General features: G+C 42.3%; 1 protein-coding gene across 2 annotated transcripts; it reads right to left on the reverse strand.

Annotated features, from left to right (window-relative positions):
• Positions 1 to 10229: 10229 nt before the first annotated feature.
• Positions 10230 to 21386, reverse strand: TNFAIP3 (TNF alpha induced protein 3; the record flags this gene model as incomplete). 2 transcript variants are annotated; one of them, XM_079550024.1, is made up of 8 exons in its annotated part: positions 10230 to 10511; positions 11276 to 11505; positions 12818 to 13737; positions 15178 to 15358; positions 16064 to 16234; positions 16428 to 16575; positions 16799 to 16989; positions 21086 to 21386. In XM_079550024.1, the coding sequence occupies 8 exons, from the start codon at positions 21381 to 21383 to the stop codon at positions 10230 to 10232; spliced, it is 2421 nt and encodes an 806-aa protein (XP_079406150.1). The 2 variants fall into 2 exon arrangements, with proteins under 2 accessions (XP_079406150.1, XP_079406149.1); XM_079550023.1 differs by having other exon boundaries at positions 11276 to 11501; positions 12814 to 13737; positions 21086 to 21383.
• Positions 21387 to 23166: the final 1780 nt, after the last annotated feature.

A 23166-nucleotide genomic window follows, 5' to 3' on the forward strand; every position in this document is an offset into this window, starting at 1 on the left:
TGGACTTCTTCGCTTGTCCAACCTGCAATCATGTTGAGGGAAAATCAGAGGTTAGCAAAACTAAAGGCAATAAAGAATTTTTATCATCAAATTCAACTCAGAAGTAGTAAGCATCTCCTCTGGAGGTAAACAATTCTAAATAATGCAAAGGTGAAAAGTGTTCTGTAAACTTCCTGTTTTTTTTTTTCTTTTTTTTTTTTTAATTTGTCTTACCTATAAGTGTAATGGGAAGTGCTGTTCTTACATGATATAAGTAAATAACATCACTTTTCCACCCGCAAATCTTGCAAAAGTTGCTTAAAGGACAATTGCTCCTGTGATTCCACGTTAATTAATAAAAACCATGCTTTTCTGACATCAGTTTCTAGTATGATTTGTAAAAGGAATAATGCAGACTTCTGTGAGGTACTTGCTTCAATAATATACAATGTTGTGTCAGAAAAATACAGAAACTCTCGTTGCAAAAAACAGTGTGCACTTTGAAATGGAAAACTTATAAGTAGGTTGGCAGTAAGTAACCTTCAGCACGTGGCTTCTCTACTTATTTTCTGCAGAGATCCATGCCAGATTTGATCTAATTCAACTTTTTCTTCTGTGGGAAAGACTAACAGAATGGTAAAAGTTAAGGAGACAGAAGAGTCTGTAAAACAGTATAAAGTAGATGGATTAGCAGTCTAGACCCACTGAAACAAACACATTTTAATACAGGAGAATTATAACCTGAAAACAACAAAGAGGGTAGGAGGGCACAACGGGCAAATATCTTAGCATGAGTTTGTTTGTTGCAGAGGTAAAAAAGAATTATGCAGTTTGTGGATGTATAAACAAGCTAGGAGAAGTGGTTTTTCCCCTGTATTTCTCATTGCTGAGATCTTTTTTCCATGGTAGTAATTCTAAGCTTTTACTGGTACTTCCCAATTCTCACTGAGATTACAATTTTATCTTTATTAGGAACATTTTTCCACTGCAAGGAGGGTGTTTCTTCTTTGATTGTGGCAATAAATCACCACAGTAATAGGTAACAGCCAACTAGAGAGGAGATGAACTTCTCACTTTGCTTCCTTGTTCACACCACAGTGGTTTATTTTCATCTCCCTTGATAACTTTGAAAACCTCAGAGTAAATAAATGGTCAATTATATCCCCCCATTCATAACCCTTATCATTGCATAAGCTGGATACAAACTCTGTCATACATCTCTATGATTCAGAGAAGCTGAACCAACCAGAAGTAATGTGTAGAACTATGCCCAGTGCTCCAGCTTGTAGTTTGACACCATTTTGCTCTGTTAGGAGGAGAACTGATGATAGAGACAGGTGGTTCTATGATGCAAATACAGCAAAGGAAAAGCCTGTTTCTTTGAATGTATTATTAATGCAAGTGGAGCAGACATTGTCCTTGGTAACAGTACCAAGTGTCTTGCAGTTAACACTCCGTCCAAACAGTCCTGCCTTCATATTACTGCACTTACACTGGTTTTCTACACTGGAAACATACAGGGCCTGAGCTGGGAATTTTTTGGGAATTCAAATACATTTCTTCAACACTCAAAGAAACTGTGGAAATGGTAGGTAACTGTTTAGTGCAGGGACGTGTATCTTGCTCCACATGCTCCATCTGGGCAAGTTTCATCCTGGTTCTTGTATGTCCAAAGAATACCTGGAAGAAAACACAACAACTTAACTTCAGAAAAATGAAAAATTTTCTAAAGTTGAGCCTCAATTGGTCCCAAAATTACACTGTTGGAGGGAAGCAAGCACATCATCAATACAGATAGAAACAGTAAGTGTAATTATTTCAGTACCAGACATTTCACCCCAGGATTGGGTGGGGTTGGAGATTCATGAGCCTTGAGGTCCCTTTCAACCCTGGCCATTCTGTGATTGTATGATCCTTGATTCTGTGGTGTCAGCACATATTGTAATCATTAATCAGTTAAATGTCGTAACTATTGAGAGGAGTTATGTGTTACTCCTTTAATTTCTTGCAAAACAAATATATATTCATGGATGGTTAAGTGCCTCAGAGACACAAGGAATTTAATTGATCCTGGGAGGCATTAGTTGCTATAAGTTGTAAGTATTTTCATGGCTTGTTCAGCATCAAAATCTGATTAGTTAGTGAGTTACAAAGTAAAAGATAATCTGCACGTTGCCCTAATTTTATAGCTTTCTTCAAGAAGAAACATCAACTTAGAAATGGTGTGTGGGATTCATCTACTCCAGTGTCACCTTTGCAGAGTAAACATCTACATCTGAGCTAGTCATCTGTGTGCCCTTTATAGTCAAGTGAAGGAAAGACAGCTGAGATTAATTCCACCCTGGGTGTCTGCACTGCAAAAGCAGAGCACCAAAGTGCAGCCTACACCAGCCGTGGTCATCCACTTACCCTTGCCTTTCATATTTGCTATCCTGAGATTCACCGGAAAAAATTACAAAGTGTATCCAGGGGATTTCCATGCAGTCCTTGATGCTATCTTTAGAGTGCTCAAACGGAGTTGCAGAATAAAGAACTTGTTTGTACTTTTTCTTGTGTCTACTTGTCTCTGCTTCACTCAGCTGAAAACAAGAAAGTTTATAGATTAAACACTTACTGGTTCCACATGCCTGTGAAGTTATCATCTCCTGTTTTTGCTGTCCTCTCTGATGTCCTGCAATTATTTTCCACTTATTACAGGCTTTGCTGGATTCATACTATATATTGATGATATTTCCCCTATTGCAGTATTGAAACAGGTTTGTTCAATTTTTACAAATTAGCATGTACTTTCAAGTATCTCGCTCCTTTTTAACAGAGCAAAAATAAGTCATAATCAATATGGTTTAGATACGCTTTCCCTAACAGTGATAATGTTTAGTTACACCCTGAAACATAACAAAAAATGCATGCTAATAAAAAGAGTTGAAGAGCAAACATTGTTTTGGCAGCTGTACGATAGATGTTATTAGTACAAGCTGAAACTTCATTGTGGGGAAGAAAAAAAAAAAAAGAGAGAGATAAAGCCTATCTCTATTTGCAGCTGAATTTGATGAGTTTAATTCAAAGTTATTTCCAAATAGGAAGCATTGTCAGCTCAAAGAGGTATAAACTGAAATATGGAAGGTCAACCCAAAGCAGAGCTCAGCCAAACTTCTGCATTTTTACAGAAGAAGCCGTCTACAAGATGAAGAAGGCAAACCCAAGTAGGAGTGTTTGGGGCTGGATGTTTCCAGCAAGCTGCACTTCACACTCTCTCACCTTCTCCAAAGTGACAGATTGGAGGAACACATCCTCCCCAAAAACTGACCCCAGGAGCACCCTGACTGGTGTGGCAGTGGGAGACAGCAAGACAGAATTCACCAGGAGACAAAGGGAGACCACCACATGCACTCTGGGGAGCTGAAGCTGGAAACCTACAGCATGTGTAGGTGCTTCTGTAAGTGCATGTGTAGCTGTGGTGGAAAGTGTCATGAAGCTCTGTACAACGCAGATCAGCTTGTCCTTGGTCACAGCTGCTGGTGGGTTGCTATTCTGGTAGAGGAAAACCAGCCTGGATCAAAGTACACATGAGGTAACTTAACACTGTAGTGACCTTACAACGTGAGGACACAAGGAAAACAAAAGCCTTGAGGAGGACTGAACTCATGTAGCCCAGAGTGGATGTCTGACCTAGGCCCAGTGCAGGAGAGAAAAGCAAAGCTTACATGTCTGAAGTAACAGCAAAGCAAACTGAAAGTCAGTGAGTTATATAATGAAATCCCAACAATACGAAACTCTGCTTTAGTAAGTCTTCCCTGCTGAGCACCCAAAAGAAAGAGCGAGAGAAAGAAAATTCTGGTGATGAACATGTTAAATTTGACATTCATGTAGCCTTGAGTTTGGCAGAGCCCAAGCTACGTGCCTGCTCTGAGTAATGCATTGTGAACTTTAGTGGTGCACACGACTGATATGACTCATGCACAGGAGCAATGGCAAGTACTGGAGGATCCCAGCACCTGCCCCAGCACCAGCCTTCAAACAGATCTGCTCTGCTGAGGGTCAGCATTCATGGCTTTATTACCACCCCCAAACTTCCCCTTTTTTTAAAAAAAAAAGAAAAAAAAATCTCTGGAAATGATGATTTTTTTTTCTTTTAGGCAGTAGATGTAGGCTGGTCTAGACATGCACGTGATTGTGAAACAGCGTGCAACATCATCTTTTTTGCTGGCTGTGTATCAATAATATGTAATTGAAAAATGATGTGATCTGTTCCCTCAAGTAAAAATGTTTTATCTTCATTGCAGGCTATAAATTAGAGGGTAAGTAAGCTACAAGCTATCCTACTGGAACCTCGATCAGGCTACTTTTCTTGCTCTTTAAGTGACTGTGCACTAAGGACCACAGAAAAAGATGAGATGCCTAATTACCATTACATTGTAACGAGCAGCTAGTGCAAGGTGTGTCATTATTTACAAGAGGACTTAACAGCCAGGTCTGCTTACTTAGAGATGTCTTTGCGGCATGTGGGTTCCAACAGCAGCAACTGAATGCCTCTTTTTTTCACTCCAGAACACATAAACGGAAGTAAGAGACTGTTTGTGTAAGATACCTGGCCAAATTCCCATCCTAATTATCCTACAGAAAATCTAGAGTAAAGTTGCTGAAGTCCATCAAATTATTAAGGGTTGACATATACAGTATAAATGTTAACAGATCTCACAGCAAAATGTTTACCAGCCATCACTTTGGCGCACCCTCTTGTGTCACGAATATCAGACAAGAGGAAATGAAATGATTGCTTCAGTCAGTAATTTTAGTAAGTGGGAATTCTGGCCACGTGTTCTCAGGCTGTACAGTGCTTCATGCTACGGCCAGGCCTTGTCCCACAGTACCTGAGAGCAGCCAGTGGCAGAGATGCTTGTTTCAAAGTGAGGAACACTGCACAGGGCTGCCATGCTCGGAGCAGAGCCCCAGCTCACCAGCTGGGCTTTACATTGTAAATGAGAAGGGAATTTTGACCCCTTCTTGTGACGTGCCACTGAGCAGCAGCTTTGAAAAAAAGAATGGGGTGGGAATTGGATGAACTCACCATATGCAGTTGTATTAGATCATATGAATCCCTTGAAACAAAGCCATAAGCAGAGGATAAAACCTAAGTTTCCCCCATGGTAATTCACCAGGGGAAATCTTACTTCCTGCCCAACATCACGTATTTGTACCAGGCACTGACAAAAAAAAAAAAAAAAAAAAAAAAAAAAAGTGTGGGGAGGAAAAACACGAATAAATAACAGAAAGAATCATTGCTGTCAGAGATCAAGGGTAGTGGGAGGGGGAGAGATTACGTACACAGTGCTCAGTTTAGTGAGGCCGGAGGAGGGGGCAGTCTGCATAGCACGCCGTAGGCTGTCTTTCATTATTAGACACAGGGAGTTTTTTGAAAATTAGCATCAGTACAAAAAGATGTCATCATAAAACTCCCAAGCAAAATTACCTGCTCTTATTTCAGGTTTCTGTTTGACCAACATTAAAGACGTTCTAATACATGTACATGAAGGATTTTTTTATTTTTTTAATGACTGTCTTGGTAACTCGAGATGCTGCTGCACTGTGCTCATCAGGTTGCCTATAGCAGCAGCTCACTGGCAGAGGGAAGTGGCAGAGGGCCTAGGGGACTGCAGGGGACTGACCAGCTCAGCTCCACTACTCCTTGGGAAGACTATGGTGGGCTTCTCCAAAATAACCACAGCTGACCAAGGCAAGGGGAATTAACAAAGTGGCAGCTCAGTTAAGTCTCTTCTGAGCATTTTCTCTTTCTTCCTGTGCTTCCAACTCTTCTGAACAAGGCGAGCGTTGGTATTACCAGTGTTTATCACCAATATGGGAGACAGCAGCAGCAGAGAGATTACTGACCAAGCTCATGTGAGCACATTGAATCTGCTCCCACCAGGAACAAGTTTGCTGCACTGCTCATTAAATACAGGCAACTGAAAATCGTTCTTTCTTATTTCACATTTATTTTAAGCTGAAATCTTAACTGCTCAGCATTGTGGCTTTCTTTTTCGGTGTTTTGCATATTATACTATTGTGTCCTATTCAAGTATGCTGGATAAAATTACATAATTGCTCTTCCCCCCATGCAAAACTTGCATCATATCACTATGCTAAGCCACTTATTTTACAAGGATTAAACAAGCAAGCATTTTTACTTCTTTCAGTAAAGTAGACCTCCTTCACATAGCCACTTGAAAGTCCCTGTTGCACCTGTATGGAAGAGAAGGTTAGAGCTTTCTCACCCAATCCTGGGTGAGAAAGATTCCTAAATGTATCCAGAGAGCTTGAGTCTCACTGGGATCTTTTTAATGTGTGTATCCAAATTGCTGAACTGCCTTTTCTCCTATTCCTACCATTGTCAGTGTACGGGCCATCCCAGATATGGATGTTAAAACTGGTTTTTGGCGCAAAAAGTTGCCAAACTACAGCTCCAGATGGCATTACTGAGACTTAGCTGAAGAGCTGTGTAGCTGCATTTGCAACACTGAGCAATGTGTGAGCCAAAGAAATTGTTACCAATGCTTTATTTTAGACACTGAAAATGTACCAGTGACACCCTGATCCATAATCCAAAAACCTTGGGAACTACTGCTATAGGAAAAAAAGAGATGGATATCAATTCTGTTGAGCAGCTGCGGTTTCTTTCTCCCAGAAGAAATGACAGCAATTCCCAAGAATTTGCTTTAAGCATGCACTTCTAATTTACAACCAAAGCATTGCGGTATCTTAGGGGTGCTGACCCAAGCTATGGGTGCTGAGTCCTAAGACCACTTCAGCTCACTGGTTTGTGTCCTTGGGAACTGCCCTGGTGCCTAGCCCAGGGCCTTTCCCCATGGGAAGTTTGGAACATGTTAATGTAGATCTGCGGCCAGAATATGGCTTCAGCTGGCCTGTCACTCTTCAGATCACAGGCCACTGGCTGTGTCACTGTGCATTACTCCTGCTCCAAAGGCCCATGTTTTGCCTAACAGATAACATTTAGATCATCTATCTTCTCAGTCAGGAAGAATTACTGAGTCTATCTACAAGTATTCGTTTATTTAGGGATTCATTTTATTAATGAACACGTAAGCACAGCCTGCAAAAACATTCCATTCCTGTACCATGTCATAAGGAATTTCCACTCAAAAAAGAATCTAGGAAACACTGGTGTCTCAGCAAAGGGGCTTCTTTCTCTAAGTGGTCTCAAAAAGGGAGAATCCAAATGAAAGTTCCCTCTTACAGAACAGGAAGGAAACAAATACTTGAGGAGCTGTGCAGACAACAGAAAGCACGAGAGGGTCAAAATCCCCTCAGGGCATTAGGGAAATACCAAAGTATTAAAAAAAAAAAAGGGCACTAATATCTTTAAAGTTCCCACACGAGTCAGTCACAAGAGACAGGCTGGGCACTCATTTACATATGAGCTTCAGAACGAGACGAGCCACACGTGACTTCAAAGTTATGACAAACAGGCCTGGAAAGCAGCAGAAAATCAAGGGGATTCGGGCATTTCAGGTGAAACCCTTCTGTGCAGAGGCTGCAGTCAGTGGCAAGCAGAGCTAAACAACCTCCCCCTTCCCAGCTCCCCTGTCAGAATCTGAAGAATAGGAAAACACTGTAGAGATTGGGTTGGTCAGCCTGAGAGGCTCTGCCTTGAGGGAGCAGACAGACTTCAGGCTGTCCGCTTTGAAAGGACGTGGCACACCATCCAAAGGGAGGTGAGCTAAACTATGTATGAGGAAGATTGGCAGAAACTCAGGAATGTGAGAGAGCTGTGAGAATTACAAACACTAGCTGAGCTATCACAAACGTACCTGAGAATACAGCACCTGTGTGGTTTCAAGTAGGAAGGTACTGAAGCATGTGCTAAAGCATGTTCCTGAATGAAGAATGAAAGGTCGATGAGGGCAGAGAACAGCCCACTAGGAGACAGGGTGGGCAGGATCACCTCTTAGGAGAGATTCCTCTGTCAGAACACACAGAGAGGCTTGCAGCCTCTTCTACTTTTCCCTTCAGACTGTGGGCAGCATCTAGAATTCAGGGTGGGATGCAGTACTGCCTGTTTAGGCAGAGGCCTGAAATATTGGAGCACCAACATTGCAAGCATCCTCAGGCTCTGCTGAGGGAGTGTTACAGCTCAGAAAGCCCCTGGAAGCCTGGCTGGGTTTGGATGAACTTGCAATGACAAGAAAATAACCCTTTCAGGTATTTTTCATCTAAACAATTAGCAACTTGCTTATCAGGAGCTTCTGAGCAAGTCAGATGCCAAGACCAAAAAACTGAAGGCCTTCCCTGCTTCTCCCAGACAGAGGAGATAGCAAGGCCAGCCTGAGCCTTTGCTCCTGCACATATGGGGAGCTCTCATGACCATCACCACCTCCCAGAGTGACACTCAAGCCAGCTGGGAATCCTTGGGGTAACTGGAGGATGAATGAAGAAAGAAAAGTTAAGTCTGCCTGGCTTAGCTTCCCCTGCAGCCTGGTCCTGCCCCATCCTTACTCGGCTGCACTCAGCTCTAGAAACAGAAGACTGAGTACACACACAAGCTAAGTCCTGATGTACACTGACTGCATGGTGTCCCACAAAGTACCAAGAGCTCTTCCTAAGAGGACAATGAGGTACCGAGAGACTGCAGAGATTCACAAGCTACTGCCTTCTGAAAATACTTGGCTACACAACCTGAAACAGAGGACATCAGTGACATGCTCATTGGTCATCCTAGATAGAAATCCTTTTGCAGTAGGTGATGTGCTCAACTGTGCTCCCTTCCATCAATATAAAATACCAAATTCAATCCTTCAATAATTTATTTCTTTATATCTGAGAATGTTTTTCAATCATACATTTAAGTTTGCAAATTTCAACACAAGAGTAAATATACGTAAAAAAAAATCCTAGATGTGCAAATTTCAAGTTGCATTGTTTGAAATAATATAAATATTTTAATAAACATATGTTCACATTAACATTAAAAATATATAAAATTTAACAGAAACAAGTTGAGTTATTTTAATTTTTTGCTTCTTTTTTTTTTTTAATATCTAGAAAAAAAGATTCTAAGCTTGATAAGGAAATTAGAAAAGGTATCACCCCCAAAACAGCAGCAGCAAAATAGATACTGAAAACTTAAAAGGTATGAAAGGAGATAAGAGGGTATCAGGCACAACAGTAAAGGTAAATTTGCTGAAGTACTGCAGATTGAGAAGTAAATGCATGAACTCCAGAAGTAAAGTCTTGATCCTAAGGCACCCTATTGCCAAGCTCCAAGCTGTTAGGCACAATGTCAGAATCACATTAAGGATAACAGAAAAAAGTGAGAGAGAAATAGGGAGTGGGGGTGTGAACAGCAGCATGTGTATTTCTGACAGTGACAGTGGAAGAGAAGAAAGTTACTTTGGCTTCAAAATTTGAAGATGCCTAAGATGAACAGCTTTTGTGTCTGTTTTTTCTTCTACTGGAGACAATTCCTTCCACATGTGAGGGGAACTGCAGGATTCTGACTTTCCATCACAAATGTGTAAAAGTTACTTCTGTCATCACTTTATCTTTCCAGCTGTCTTTGATTTTGGGAAAGGATCTAAATGCTGACCACTACTTGTCTTGTTTAAGATTGCAGTTTGCCAAGGGCTCTGCAGTCCCAGAACCACTCACTGATACCATACCAAACGCCCGCACAAGCTCCAGCCTTGCTGAGTTCCACAAAAACAGAAGCAAGAAGTGAGCAAACCAAAGCAAGTTTCTTCAGACAACCTCACTCTGTTTTGACTGCAAGTTACACCAGTCTGTCCTGGGGGATCTCTCTCAGCAAAGACTCGCCTCTGACCAGCATACATCAATACAGATTTCCCACACCGACGAGATGAGCTGTGAGTCCTCCTTGTATGGGTGCTGGGGAGGTACTGAGAAAGAGGCAGAATCAGGAAGCTCTTTGGAATGAAATGCTTCAAACTTCCAACTGAAAAGTCCAAGAATTAAATACAGCATGACAGGAGCTTATTCATGAAAAACAGCTTTGTGCAGAAAGCAACTGGCCCTCCTTAGCAGTTCTTGTATGCAGTGTTTAGAGGAAGTACATACTTATTCCCATTCTTGGGAATAAACAGGAACATGGGCAGACAGGTTACATTTCCCCCCTAGCCCCTGCTCCCAGGACTGATAAGTGTTTTGGACATAGCACCATTTCAGTTTAGGAAGGAGCTGGTATCGCTTTCTTCTTCTTTACCAACTCTTCCTCTCTGCTAGCCGTAGATCTGTTTGAACTGGTAGCATTCATTGCAATAACCATTGCACTTGTTATTACCATAGTGGTCACAAGCAGGGGCTCGACAGCGTTGCTTCGGAGGCTCATCTGTGGCTGGCTCCCTGGGACCCCCCAGCTGCACAAGCTGGCCAACGCGCTGGCACTGCTGGCACAGCTCACTGCTTCTGCAGGCCAGGTTGTTTCGACACGAAGCCACAGCACACTGTCTCTTCTGGCTAGTCAGTGCTGCTCGCTGTAGATCTCTGCGCTGTCCTGTTCTCTTGAAACACATTAAAAATGCTGTCAGTTGTCATGCTGGTAGCACAAGTGGCATTTCATTTACTTTCACCTGTGCTAATGTATTGTATACGGGACCACCGGGGGGTTGTTAGCAATCACAAACAACAAACACCGCTGCAAAAATTGCAAGGGCTTTGAGAGACTGCTTTGCAAAGTAGAAAATTCAAACTGAAGCTATTGGGCTTTCCAGATCCTAAGACGACACATACTTCTTCTGAGGAGCAAAACACCAAGAGACAATTCAGGCCTTACCAAAGAATAGCATAAGTTTTGTCACCTCCTAGAAAAACAGTTTTATATCTTTGGTAATTCTCAATTCTAAAACCAAAACAAACCAAGTAAAAAAGCCTAGAAAAGAAAATCTGTAATGTGCTCAATGAAAAAAGGAACATGAAGCAGACTAAACCTCTTGATGCAATTACATAGCTCTCAAGGGATGAATGAAAATCCTTGTACAAACAGCAAACAAAGCAAACTGTGGGTACAGCTGCTTCCACTGAAATTACTGGTCAAATTCCAGGTGGGTAAAACTAAGAACTGACAGCCACAATAATCCTAAATTGCGAATGACTATCAGAAGTACTGCTCAGTTGTAGCAAGTGGAAATCATGAGATACCTTACACTAGTCTTCCCATGACACTTAGAAAATTCTCATGTTGCTGCATCCTATTACACGCTCTGAGTCACCCTCACAAGGGAAAAACATGCTAAACAAAAGGAAGGTTTTCAAAGTTCATACTTACTTCAGGCTGTCTCACTAGCTGTTCTTCTGTCCTTCTGGCTTCCTGAAATCGCTGGCTCTGGGCTTTAATGAAACAGTTCTGGCAGTAGCCCTCCAGCATGGTGCTACCCAGGGTGCCACAGTTCTGCTGCTGGCAAGACATATTGTGGAAAGCGGCAGCTGAGCTCCCCTGTTGACCAGCTGCTGAGGAATTCCTCTGAAATCTCCTCTGATGGCGTAGTGAAGCACTGTCTGTAATGCAAAGAAAGAACGGGGAAATGTGAATGAGCCCAACAGATTCTACGGCCCAAAGCGACTACAAGAAGCTCCTCAATTTGCAAAGAAAAAAAAACAAAAAATTGGCTTGCCCCAAACACTGAATTTGGACAACCCTGATACCTCTCAGTCAAAGCACATTCCTTCAGTTTACATAAACAAAGGGCTACTATAGACTGATCTTTACATCAAACAGCTGATTCAAGAAGAACCTGCTCACAGCATGGAAACTGGATCTCACTAAAGACAAGGAAAATCACCATTGGTTTTAGAATGTCATCTGTGATAGATCCCAACTCTTCCCCTCTGTCCTCCTTCATTTCAGTCACGTGGGGTAGTGGAAGTACAGTAGCACAGAGCTTAATAGGTTAATGCACCCTATACTTCTTAATCTAACGAGGCAATCATATATTCCACAGTCATAACAGTTTTCCTTGTGAACATTCAAAAATAAGCTTTTGCAAGCTAGCATAATAGGTCCTTAATGTAAAAGTACATGGAAAGTGTAGCACTGACATGCCTGTCAGCAACAAAACTGTTTTGTGAGAGGAAAATACTACTTATCTCATGTGCCTTCCACCTCCTGTACCCAAAGGCACCTGCCTGTGTAACAGCAGCAGCATAGAAGTTGAAGATTTCACAACGTGATTTATTTACAGACTATTGTAGGGCTTAATTTTAAGCATATATGTGGACTATCAAGAAACATTTCAAGGTCCATTATAACAATATACTCCTATGTTACTATAAAATACTTAGTTTGGATTATCTACACATTATATTTGCACATTAACTACAGACAAATTCTGCTTGCTCTGTTTATCGAGGAGATTTCAGTCATTACTCCAGTTTATATCTGTTAAATCCAGAATGGATATAGATCTTCAAATTCATGCCAAGTTTTTCAAAAGCCTTCCAAACACAATTGGTTTTCAATACAACATCACTTCCCTCACCAGTTCCTACAACTGGCCTAGTTATGATGATATTTAATCTGAGAAGATTTATATCAAAACATGTATGGTTGCAAGGCATCAAAAGTGGTGCTTGATTGACCAAGTTTTTCTTTCATGGAAGCCAATGGAAAGTTTTACAAGATTTCACATATCCCACACTGTTATTTCACGCCTCTCTTTTGGGACAGTAATAGCAATAAAGCACATTTTCCTCACACTGCTGCTTTTGCTACACAGTGTTTGTCACCTCTTGATCTTCTAGAGCACAGCATGTGCAAAACTTCAGTTTCACCATCTGCACCACATCTGACAAATCTCACATCTTCACTTACCATGGTTTTCCCTGTATTCAAAGAAGCACAGCGTGCAAAAGCCCTCATTCTGAGCTGTTCCAAAAAACTTGCAGCCAGGCTTCCTGCAGAGCTTACTTCCCTTCTTCTCTTCCAAAGTGTGTGGGGCATGAGGCAGTGCAGCCAACGGCAGCTCATCACAATTGTTGTTGGGAGCTTGCTGGCAGGAATGCTGAAGGAGGCTCTGTGGGATCTGGGATGGGTCAGATGTAGATCTCTGATGGCACGTGGGTACAAAACCAGGGCTGCCATTCGAGGAGCGCTCTGTAGTCCTTTTGAAACAAGTGCTGCATATGCCATTAAATGTCCTATTGGCCTTCTGAAGGCAGACTTTACACGTGGCATAGTCCAAGCATCTCTGGTCATCTAAATTATTACAAGGAGCAAGCTGTCTGGCATTGTAGCAGCGTTCACAAAGTCCATTGTGTTGCACGTTTAAGGTGAAGGGGCAGTCTGGAGTCCGGCATTTCATGGCAGTGGTTTCACTGTAGAGGAAAAGGCTGGGAGCAGTTGGGGGTGCAGAGCGAGGCCCTGTTACAGCCTCCTCAGACATCCACCCCCCAGGTTCACAAGCTTTACCACAGCCCGACCCAGCTGCCTTCAGTTTCTCAGGTGCTGCTTCAGAGACCTGCTTTCTTCCTTTGCTTCCTTGTGACCTCCGCTCATAGCACTCGTGGCAGTAGGGCTGGGTGTTCACAGACATATAGAAAGGGCAGTTTGGAGTTTCACATTTCACCTGTAAGAGGGAGAGCTGGGAAAAAGACAATTCCTGTCTGTTCCTGGAGCAAGCCTCTTTTCTGGCAGGTTCAGCATGCTCCTGCCATTTCTTGTACTCATGCTGCACCAGTTGAAAGTAATCTTCCACAAGATTTATTTCTTTGGGCAGGTTGCCTTCATCCAACCTGACAGACAAAACAAACAAACAAACAAATAATATACACATACACAAAAAAAAAAATATGGTTGAAAAGGCCAGATAGTAGGGGTGGAGGCAAATATAAGCCACATGGAGAGGAAATTGAGATTTAATATACATCCATATTACTCAGCTAGAAGATCCAGGATGTTAAACTGTTGCTGTAAATGGAAATAATTTGAAAAGCAGGTGTTCAGTGATGTCAAATAGAGACTTTCACATCTAAAGAAATGGTCTCACACAGTGCTAAACGGAAGTATTCTTGAAAGGATTTTCAAGGTGAGGCTTTTCTGTCTCTGAAAGCTGTTTGCGGGAAGAATAATCGGATAATCTTTCAGAAATAAAAAGAAAATCCCCCAAATTCTAAATTTGTCTGCAGACCAGTGCTTAGTAGAGTTGAAACTAGAGTGTCCTCTTCTTCAGCCCATGCTAAGAACAGATCTTCCATACTCTAGACACAGTACTTCATGATAAACTTCATTACGAAACCTGCTCCTGTTTTTGTCTCTGGGGTCTGTAGCTACTAGTCAAATTCTTCAAACAAACTAGGTGGTGTCAGTTCAGTATGTGCACTGCTAGTACTCCTAGCAGAATCCCTACCCAAACCCTGACAGCAAGGAAAATCTCACATTGCAGCTTTACTATGCAGTAGTTTGGAGGATGAGGAGCTAGTGTTGCTAGCATTACTCAAGAACCTATTGGGGCAGCAGGAGAAGCTTGATTACTACTGCATTTATCCTTTGGGTATTAGGCGACCAAAGCAGAACAACTCGACAGCACAGAGATATCTCTGCAGGCTGCAATGGAAGTAATGACAGTCATAAAGGGGCAGGCAGACACCACTGCCAGAGATCCCCACATGCAAGAAGCTGGCGGTTGCAGTCAGTTGCTCAACATGTTACTGACTGCCAGGGGCACGAGGGCAGATACCAGCTCCTTCACTGGCCACAGCTTCCTGCCTGCTGCACTACCGCAGGAACACAGCCTTTCAAGGCATCTATGTTTCGAAAAGATTGCCAAATATTTTCCCCAGCATAGACAGAACTACACCACATACACTTCAGGCAGTTTTCCCTTCCATAAAGTGCAGGAGTTCTGTGTAACCAGTTCCTGGTTTTAACTGCTTTCCAGCCACTCTCCTAAGCAATCTAAAAGTCAATGAAAGTAAGAAAGTAACCCATTGGTTTTACTTTTCTAAAATATTAAGCTCAAGCTGCTAAGTCTGAAAACATTTTTGCCTTTGAATGTGGTTAGAGCTCAATACTACTTAGAACTGTATCAACAGAAATGCCAGTATTTTTTATTGCAGAGGATATATACTGCCAAATATACAGGAATATACTGCCAAAGTAGGAAAGATGAAAAGCACACAAGGCTGGATCCTACCACTACCTTAAACAACTGTGGAAACAGAAATGACACTCACTTTGCAGCATTAATTAAATGAGTTGTGCCATGATCCCAGCCTTGCACTGGAATTTCTATGACTATCAAGTAGTCTTTCAGCAGCTGCTCCTTCTCCCTCTCCTCTGCATCTGTCAGAAAGTGCACGTTCAAATCCTCAAATCTGCCTCGTTCGCTGGTGACCAGAGGGACAGCCCGGATTTCTGTGTGGAAACATAAAGGTTTAGCACAGATATTTTATCAGATGAGAGTATGAGATACAACACTGCTACTGAACTTCAGGGAGACAAGAGAATGGCTGGCAAGACCAATTGGTTTCTAAAGAGCACAAATGAGAGAGGAGGCAGACAAGCCTCCAGACTACAGATCAAACCTCATCCCACTGTAATTCTAATGTCCCCATAGCATAATTGTCTTCCCACTGTTGGAAGTATCACAGATCTCACTTCACTACATATTTTCATGGAATGATGCCCTAACCTGAATCTAGAGAACTGTTACCCATTCAGAAGAAATACATACTTTGCCATCTTCAAAACATCTCATCACACCTGCTAGGCAGCAGCACACAGGTGTGAGACCATGTCCTTCAAAGCTTTTCATGGAGGGGCATAAAAAGGAGGCCAGAGCACTGCAAAGCAGAGGCCACCATTTGTCTTGTCCAAGCCTTGATGCATGTGAGCTGTGCTCCCTTTTCAGCTGGCATTTTGAAGACAATCTTTAGTTTCTATTCAGATTTACAGACAGCTGTTTCTGTTTAAATTTTAACAATGTATTCCAAAGGAATCTTCTACATCAATTTTAACTTTCAAAAAGCAAATATAAACCAGGTTGTATTTTAAATGCTTTAGCAGCATAACAAAATTGAAGGCCCTATGAAAATACTAGATAATGTACTTGAAAAATACCTGGCCCACTGTCCTTCAGGGTCACAAGTGGTGTAAAATGCATATTGTCATAGCCGAGCACAATTGGATATCTGTAGCATTCTTCAGCTGGCCAAAGGAGTGGCAGATAAACACCACCAACGTTCAGAGGAGCAAAACTGGAGCCTGATTCTAAACTTCTCACAACTTTATCTACATAAGGGAAAAAAAGAAAATCTGTTAAGTTGGTGCAATTGGCAAAGAGAAAAAAACATTTGGGGTACATCAGAAATACTGCCAGTTCTGAAAGATGCCTACCTGAAAACAGCAATTAGCAAGCTCAGATTACTAATAAAGCACAGACTAATGCAATCCTTAATGAGGGATGACATGCTGGACAACTCACCTGCAAGGACAACGATTGGTCTTCTGAGGATATTAGCAAGAACAAAGATGTGGATTTCTTCCAGTGCATTATAAGGAAGTCTGTTTCGAGCCCCAGATGTTTCCGGGGAGGTCATTTCAATGAGGTACTCCCACTCCTCCTCCCAGTTCTGAGAAAAAAAACATCCATCAGTTCAAAACCAGCCCAAAGACACAGGGGTCAGGAACCAACTGCAGCACTCAAAATATTTATGTTTTCCCATTTTCTCCAAAAGAACAATATTTCTGTTCTTCAACTAACAGTGGAATACGTGAAGCCAAAAATGAAAGAAAATCAACAAGGCAACACAGACAAGCATTCAGGAACCAGCGTGATCTCCCAGGCCTCCTTACCCGGGTGTCAAAGTGGAGTCCTGTTTGCACAAACTCCTGGGATTTAATAGCCTCCCGCTGCCAGCGCAGCTTGAAGTTCTGTGTGTCAGTCTCCCTGAGTGCACTAAACAACGTTTTCCTTAAGACGAGGTCAACATCTTCAATACCCCACATGTACTGCGATGCAGCGTGCATGAGGCAATTTCCATCACCTGCATAAAAAAAAAACAACATTGTTTTTAAACGGCTATTTAAATACAACCTCACCAACACGTGAGATGTGGCAATATGCAGCAAATACACATACTCCATGTGCACTTCTCTCTAAGGCTCTGTCAGAAGGCTTTTCTCAAGCAGATCACAGCTAAGAATGCTCTGCTCAGGAGAATAAAGCAAGTTGTTTCCTTTCCTCTGGTTGTCCCTTCACTGCTCAGTAAGCTGCCACTCAGCAGTGGCAGGAAACTTGCTATTTATTTAACTTGGACTGATACCACAAACTGAATTTTGGGTTGACTGCAAAGGTCAAACATAGTTGAAATAGCTTTTAAACATAATTGAGTCACTTTAAAAGTACAACAGAATGTGTAAATCTCCTTCACCAACGCTTACACTAATGTATTCACTCAATGGCGTAGGGTTGAGGTAATGGAAAACACTAAGAATATCCTATAGTAACAGCAAGCTTCACTTCCTCTGACAAGGGCTGCAGTGATAGGTCTTGCTTGGTGGAGGAATTACAAAGACTGAGAGACAGTATGAGATTTATATGAAGTAATTGTAGGAACACCTCTTGCCTTCCTCTCAGTACTGACAGCTGTATGCTGCACTGCTGAATGTTTAAGCTTTGCTTTCCTAAAACACAAAATTAACATTAGCTAAATGAAAAACAGTGATTTGTTTTCCATTCAGACAATCCCTTCAACTGAAAGAGTCCTTCCTACACGCAGGAAGAAAAGCAGTGCTCTGCAGTTTCAGAGGGGAGGAACTGAGAATCAGATTGGTTAATTAACTAAATTGAAAGGTGTGACAAACCATGCCTATGGCTGGAGTTCAAATTCTGCTTCTACCCATCCTCTTCAATAGCCTTTTGAAAGGGAAATACCAAGAATCATTATGGTCATAGAATGGCCTGGGTTGAAAAGGACCACAATGATCATCTGGTTACCACCCCCCTGGTACGTGCAAGGTCGCCAACCACCAGACCAGGTTGCCCAGAGCCACATCCAGCCTGGTCATGTCATGGCCCCAGATGCAAAATTAGGTCTGGTGTTTAATACAGGGGGAAGCTGTTTCATCAAAAGTTAAGAAACCACAGCGATTTCCTTGGAATAGAGTACATTAGCTACCATAGAACTGCAAGATTTTTTTCTCATATTGGAGTTAAAAAAAAGACTACCACCACACACACACACTTGAAACCATGCATTATGCATAACTAGCTCAAGTAAGTCACTGGATGAACACTTCTGCTATTTTTTCTGATATGTCAGAGAAAAATCTACAACAAACACCAAAGCAATCACTTGAGAGGTACTTCACATTTTATAAACTGTTACGGATTCCTTGCACACCAGGTTCCTTACACTGGCTTCTTGTTTCTGAATGACATCTTGCATAGCTTACCTAACTTCTGCAGCCTGCCTGTTTGAGCTGAAGAATTCAGGGAGCAACATATAATATAGAAAAACTGTCTGGGTTTCCTTCTGAACAAGAGAGATGAGATATTAATCCCAGCAAAATTTTCCCTTTGCAAAATCTAGAGCAAAGATAAGATTTTTTTATTTTTTTTTTTTCTTTCAGAGCTGACTTTCAGTTCTTTATTGAGAAGCACCACACCAAATTCCTTACACAGCACTTGGAATTCCCCAGCGCTATTTGACTAGCAGTTGAGCAACAGCCGTACTTTTTGTTCTGCTGCCCGCACAGCTGAACGGCAAAGCCTCCCTCGGACTTTCCCGGGGGTGTGGCTGGGTGAATTGGAATGAATGCCTATTCATTATACAAGTGAAATCGCCGCAGCCAATAGATGATGGAATTTTTGGCGTGTGTTGTTTTTAAAAAAGCAGTTTCCATTTTTGTGCCACCTACCGCCTTTCCTCCTATTCTCCCTGCACACGTCCGCAAATAAACGTGTAGCGATTCGAAAGCTGGGGTTTTTCTTATGCCATAAGCTCACGTACGTGTGAGGTAAAAATAGACGTTAAAAGATCCTACAGGAGAATCGCTTTCTTTGTTTTGAACAATCAAAACTGTCAGAAAGAAAGAACACAGATTTTTCTTAGAAAAAACCCATCAGTGACTGAAGGAACTAATGCATTCCTCCCACATCTCCACGTTGTGCAGTTGCATGCTTTTAAAATATTCTTCACGCCACGTGGAGAAAAAAAAAAAAGCTCACATTTTTTTCCCCACTCACTTGAATAACATTATTTTACAGGCTAGCACAGGGATTCTCCAGGCTTCCGTCCTATTTTTCAGGGATCACTCCTTCAGCCCAGTTTACCTTCCCCTCGTGCAAAGCTGTGACTACTTTGCATAAACCGCAGGCTCTCAGAGCCACTCCTCCCTCCTTTCCATGCCCTCAGCGACCTTACAGCACCGAACCCACACCATGTGCACAGCACTGGCTGCGTGAGGTATGGGAGGGAATACAAATCAACCTCTTGACTTTGCCATTCCTAAGCCAGCCCCAATATTTCAGCATCGTATATACTGGAACACCTACTCACTAGATGGAATGCCAGTCCACAAGTTTGTAACACCGGTGTACATTCCTGACACAAGGACCTGACACAAGGGACCTCATTCATGGAATAACCTGTAAGCAGCAGCAGCTGCCTGCCCAGTCAGTTACTGAACCCTGCAGAACTCCTACTACTATCAGATGTGGGATTCCAAAACCTATGCGCTTTGCTGCGGACAAAACCTATGTACATTGACCATTTTCATGGGAGATCTGTTAGAGCATATCTCTTGGAGCAAAACTTTGAAGGCTCTACATATGGAGCAATGCCACCCTCCTGGGACTTGCCAAGCACTGGCTGTCCTAGCTGAATTCCCAGTCCTCCTGGAAGTTCAAGATTATGCAGCCTTTAAGGGCGCTCAACTGCAGCCAAATGCAGATGCAGCCCATAAAGCCCACCAAAAGTTCAGTGCTTCTGTTACAGTGACAGATGTGTACCTCTGGACTGGGCTCTTCAAGGTCAGAGCAGTTGCATCTACATGGTGGTTCTGTCTTTATGGCTTTAGTGAAGCACAGCTGTGTACAGTCAGACAGGGAAGAAAAGACTTAGAAGAAAAGGTTTAGAAAGACAAGGACTATGTGTACATAAACAGATCAGAAAATAAACACCCAAAGAACACGATACTGGGACTTGAACTAGGCTGAAGGTCCACCACACCCAGTGTTTCTACAACCAGTGTCACCTGCTCCCTGAACAAAAAATCTCTATTTCCCATGTTCTTGGATTCATCACTCTCCCAGTCTACACTCCCAGTTTGGGGCTCTCTATACAGCAGAGAATCCTGAGTCTGAGTTTGCAGCTGCATGATCATAACTCATAACTGTTACCAAATCTTTCCTGCATTGAACGTGAAATCCTAGCAATTCTCACAGTCATGTGCTAAATTTTCCTGCGTGATTATATGGCTTCTTGTACCCTACAAAGAAATATTTGTACTACCTCTATTTCATTTATAGCGCCTGACACAATAAGCATAAAGTAACCCTAAAGAGAAGTCATATAGCCAGCACCAACCTTTGAGAGAAAAGGCCATTAATTTTTGCTGCCCGAGGCACGTGGAAGAATGGCTGTCAAGCCCTAAGGAAAGGCAGAATCTCGCAGACCCTGCTAAGTAGCTGAGCACCAGGGAGCTGGCTGTGTGTAGAGCTCAGCCTGCTGCAAGCGAGGTCAGCTTGGCAGAGCTTTACAAGGGTGCTACCATCTGGCCTGTATACAAGGAACAAATCCCTGCTGCTCAAAGCATCCCAAACCTCCACCTGCCCAGCGTTAAGGGCTGATTACTGCTTCTAATAGAAGAGCTGACATATCAAGAGTCAGGTCCATGAAACAATGATGGAACAGTGCTCTCGCATGCTATTTTTCCTCTGACATGCCAGAAGTTACTGATGTTATGAAAATACCTGAGAATTTTTCAGGCCACTCATCATGCTATGAGATGGGCGGGTGATTGCTATAGACTCCAGACAGCATGCCACCCGGACAGAATTTAAGCTTACACAACTAAGATAAAACAGATCCGTATTACCTATTTTAAAATGAGTGCAAAGACCTGCTCACAGCTTACCATTTGTTTTCAAAGGCACAAGTCTCCTGACCTCCATGCACCAGTTCAGCTTCCTCTGGCGCTCCAGCGAAGTCTGAGTGGCTTGGTCAGTCAGGGCCTTCTGAAGCATTTCCCGGAATTGAGGGCAAAACTGGCACATTCTGAACATTTCTATAGTGTATCTGTGCATAGTCCTGAAGTGGTGAATTATTCCACTGGGAGGTCTGACCAGATCTTCAGGTGTCCTCTCTCTAATCTTCACAGCCTTCAGCATGTTGCTCTGATACAAAGCCTGAGGAAGGATGTGTTGGCCAGCCATGTTCCTAGACAAAATCTGAAACGAAAAGTATTCTCTTACTGACTTGTTAATTGCCCTTGCTCTGCAGCACTATCAGTTCTGAAGAGATTAAGAACACACTTCTACATGTGGAATTCTAGTTGCTGTTTTGACTGTAAAGTACATAGAGTGGATGCCATCCACTGAGACTTATACAGACCATTATTTTTAAAGTTCACCTCCGTCAGCCTCTCTGCATTACTCAAAGATAACTACTGAAGAGCTTATCCCACCCATTTATTGTGATCATTTATTGAACTACTGAAGGGAGTTCATTCATCACTAAGGAGATTACGTCATTGTACAAAAAAAGGCAGTCAAATGAAAGCAAGGGTAGAAAAAGGCAAGATCAAGGGAAGGAAAAACTATCTTGGAAACTTAACTAATTGATAATTGCACAGTGTAATACCATATGAACTTGCTGAACTTTCAGCATGTTCCAAACTCGTGTTTTGATGACATGCCAAAAAACCAGATAATGTCCATTTCAGATTTCTGCAGCCTATGCATTCTTGATGAGGATGCTGGGTATAGCATAAAAAGAGCCTGGATATCACATGCCGTGCTAGATTCTGTCCTATACTTACATTGGCTGAAGATGGTAAAGGAGGTATTAGTGGCAGACCAAGCACCCAGGGACAGACCTGTGTTACCCTTCTCGAGGCTCCTTCTGTTTTGTGAGCAGAATAGCACTGCAGAGGTGCTCGTGCAGTGTGTGGGGGTGCAAGCTGCGGTGCCACTATTACTCAGCGGTAAGTCAACATTGCTGAAAAAGCATTTCCACTTGGCTCAAAAACCCCAATATTTTTCCATAGTGGGACAAGCAGTGTTTACTGCCCCGTATCCCTTTCTTCAGTACCTCTGGCTTGATGGGCTACAGCAGGAAGAACAAAAAAAAAAACCCCATAACCTCAAAGTATCTGTAGTCTGAAATACTCATTCTGGGCACGCAAACTCTGTGGCTAGCTGCAGGCAGACGCAGGACCACACTCTCACATCCCACCTGTGCACTGCAGTAACACCATGAGCTTTTGTTTTTATATGGAGAGAGTACATGCTGTCCACATAGACTACTGCTCTGCTCACAAAGCCAAATTTCTATCAAGCAGAATAAAGGTTTGCATACCTAACATTTAGAATTCAGTTGGTTACACCAGGAGCGAGGATTATGAATTTAGGGACAAATACTAAATCACAGGTATATATCAAGACCTCAATACATGCCACGCCAAGTATAGGGTGACCAGAAACAAGGGAAAGCTTCCTAACAGCTGCTTCTTATCTTCCCCTAACCAATATATTTTCATACACACCACTCACATAAATCATCCATACATTTAAACATAGGATTGAGGAATGACATATAAACATATTAACCTGTCTAATAACCACAGCTCTGCTTTGCACAGAGATGGCCAGAGTACTGAATTCCTAAGTTACGTAAGTAGAGTGATTGAGTCAATGAGGTTTTTTTTACCCAAATAAAGACTTATCAGATGATTAATCACTACTGGCACAGACCCTTGAAGTGGTTATTTCCAGCTTTAGGTAACAAAAAGTACTGAGTTTACAGAAGCGTTCACTGGAACTGTGAATTCAATGTTCTGTAATATTCTACGGACATTTTCCCCTTCAGAAGTGGAAACTACTGTTTGTGCCATTTACATCGAACATCAATCAAGGCAAAAAAAGAACAACCCTGACTGTGAGAAACAGAGCAGTGAAGCAGCTTAGCAGCCACAGAAGCTAACAACTCAAAGCACAT

The sequence above is a fragment of the Tetrao urogallus genome (assembly GCF_951394365.1).
Source record: "Tetrao urogallus genome assembly, chromosome: 2".
Lineage (NCBI taxonomy): Eukaryota > Metazoa > Chordata > Aves > Galliformes > Phasianidae > Tetrao > Tetrao urogallus.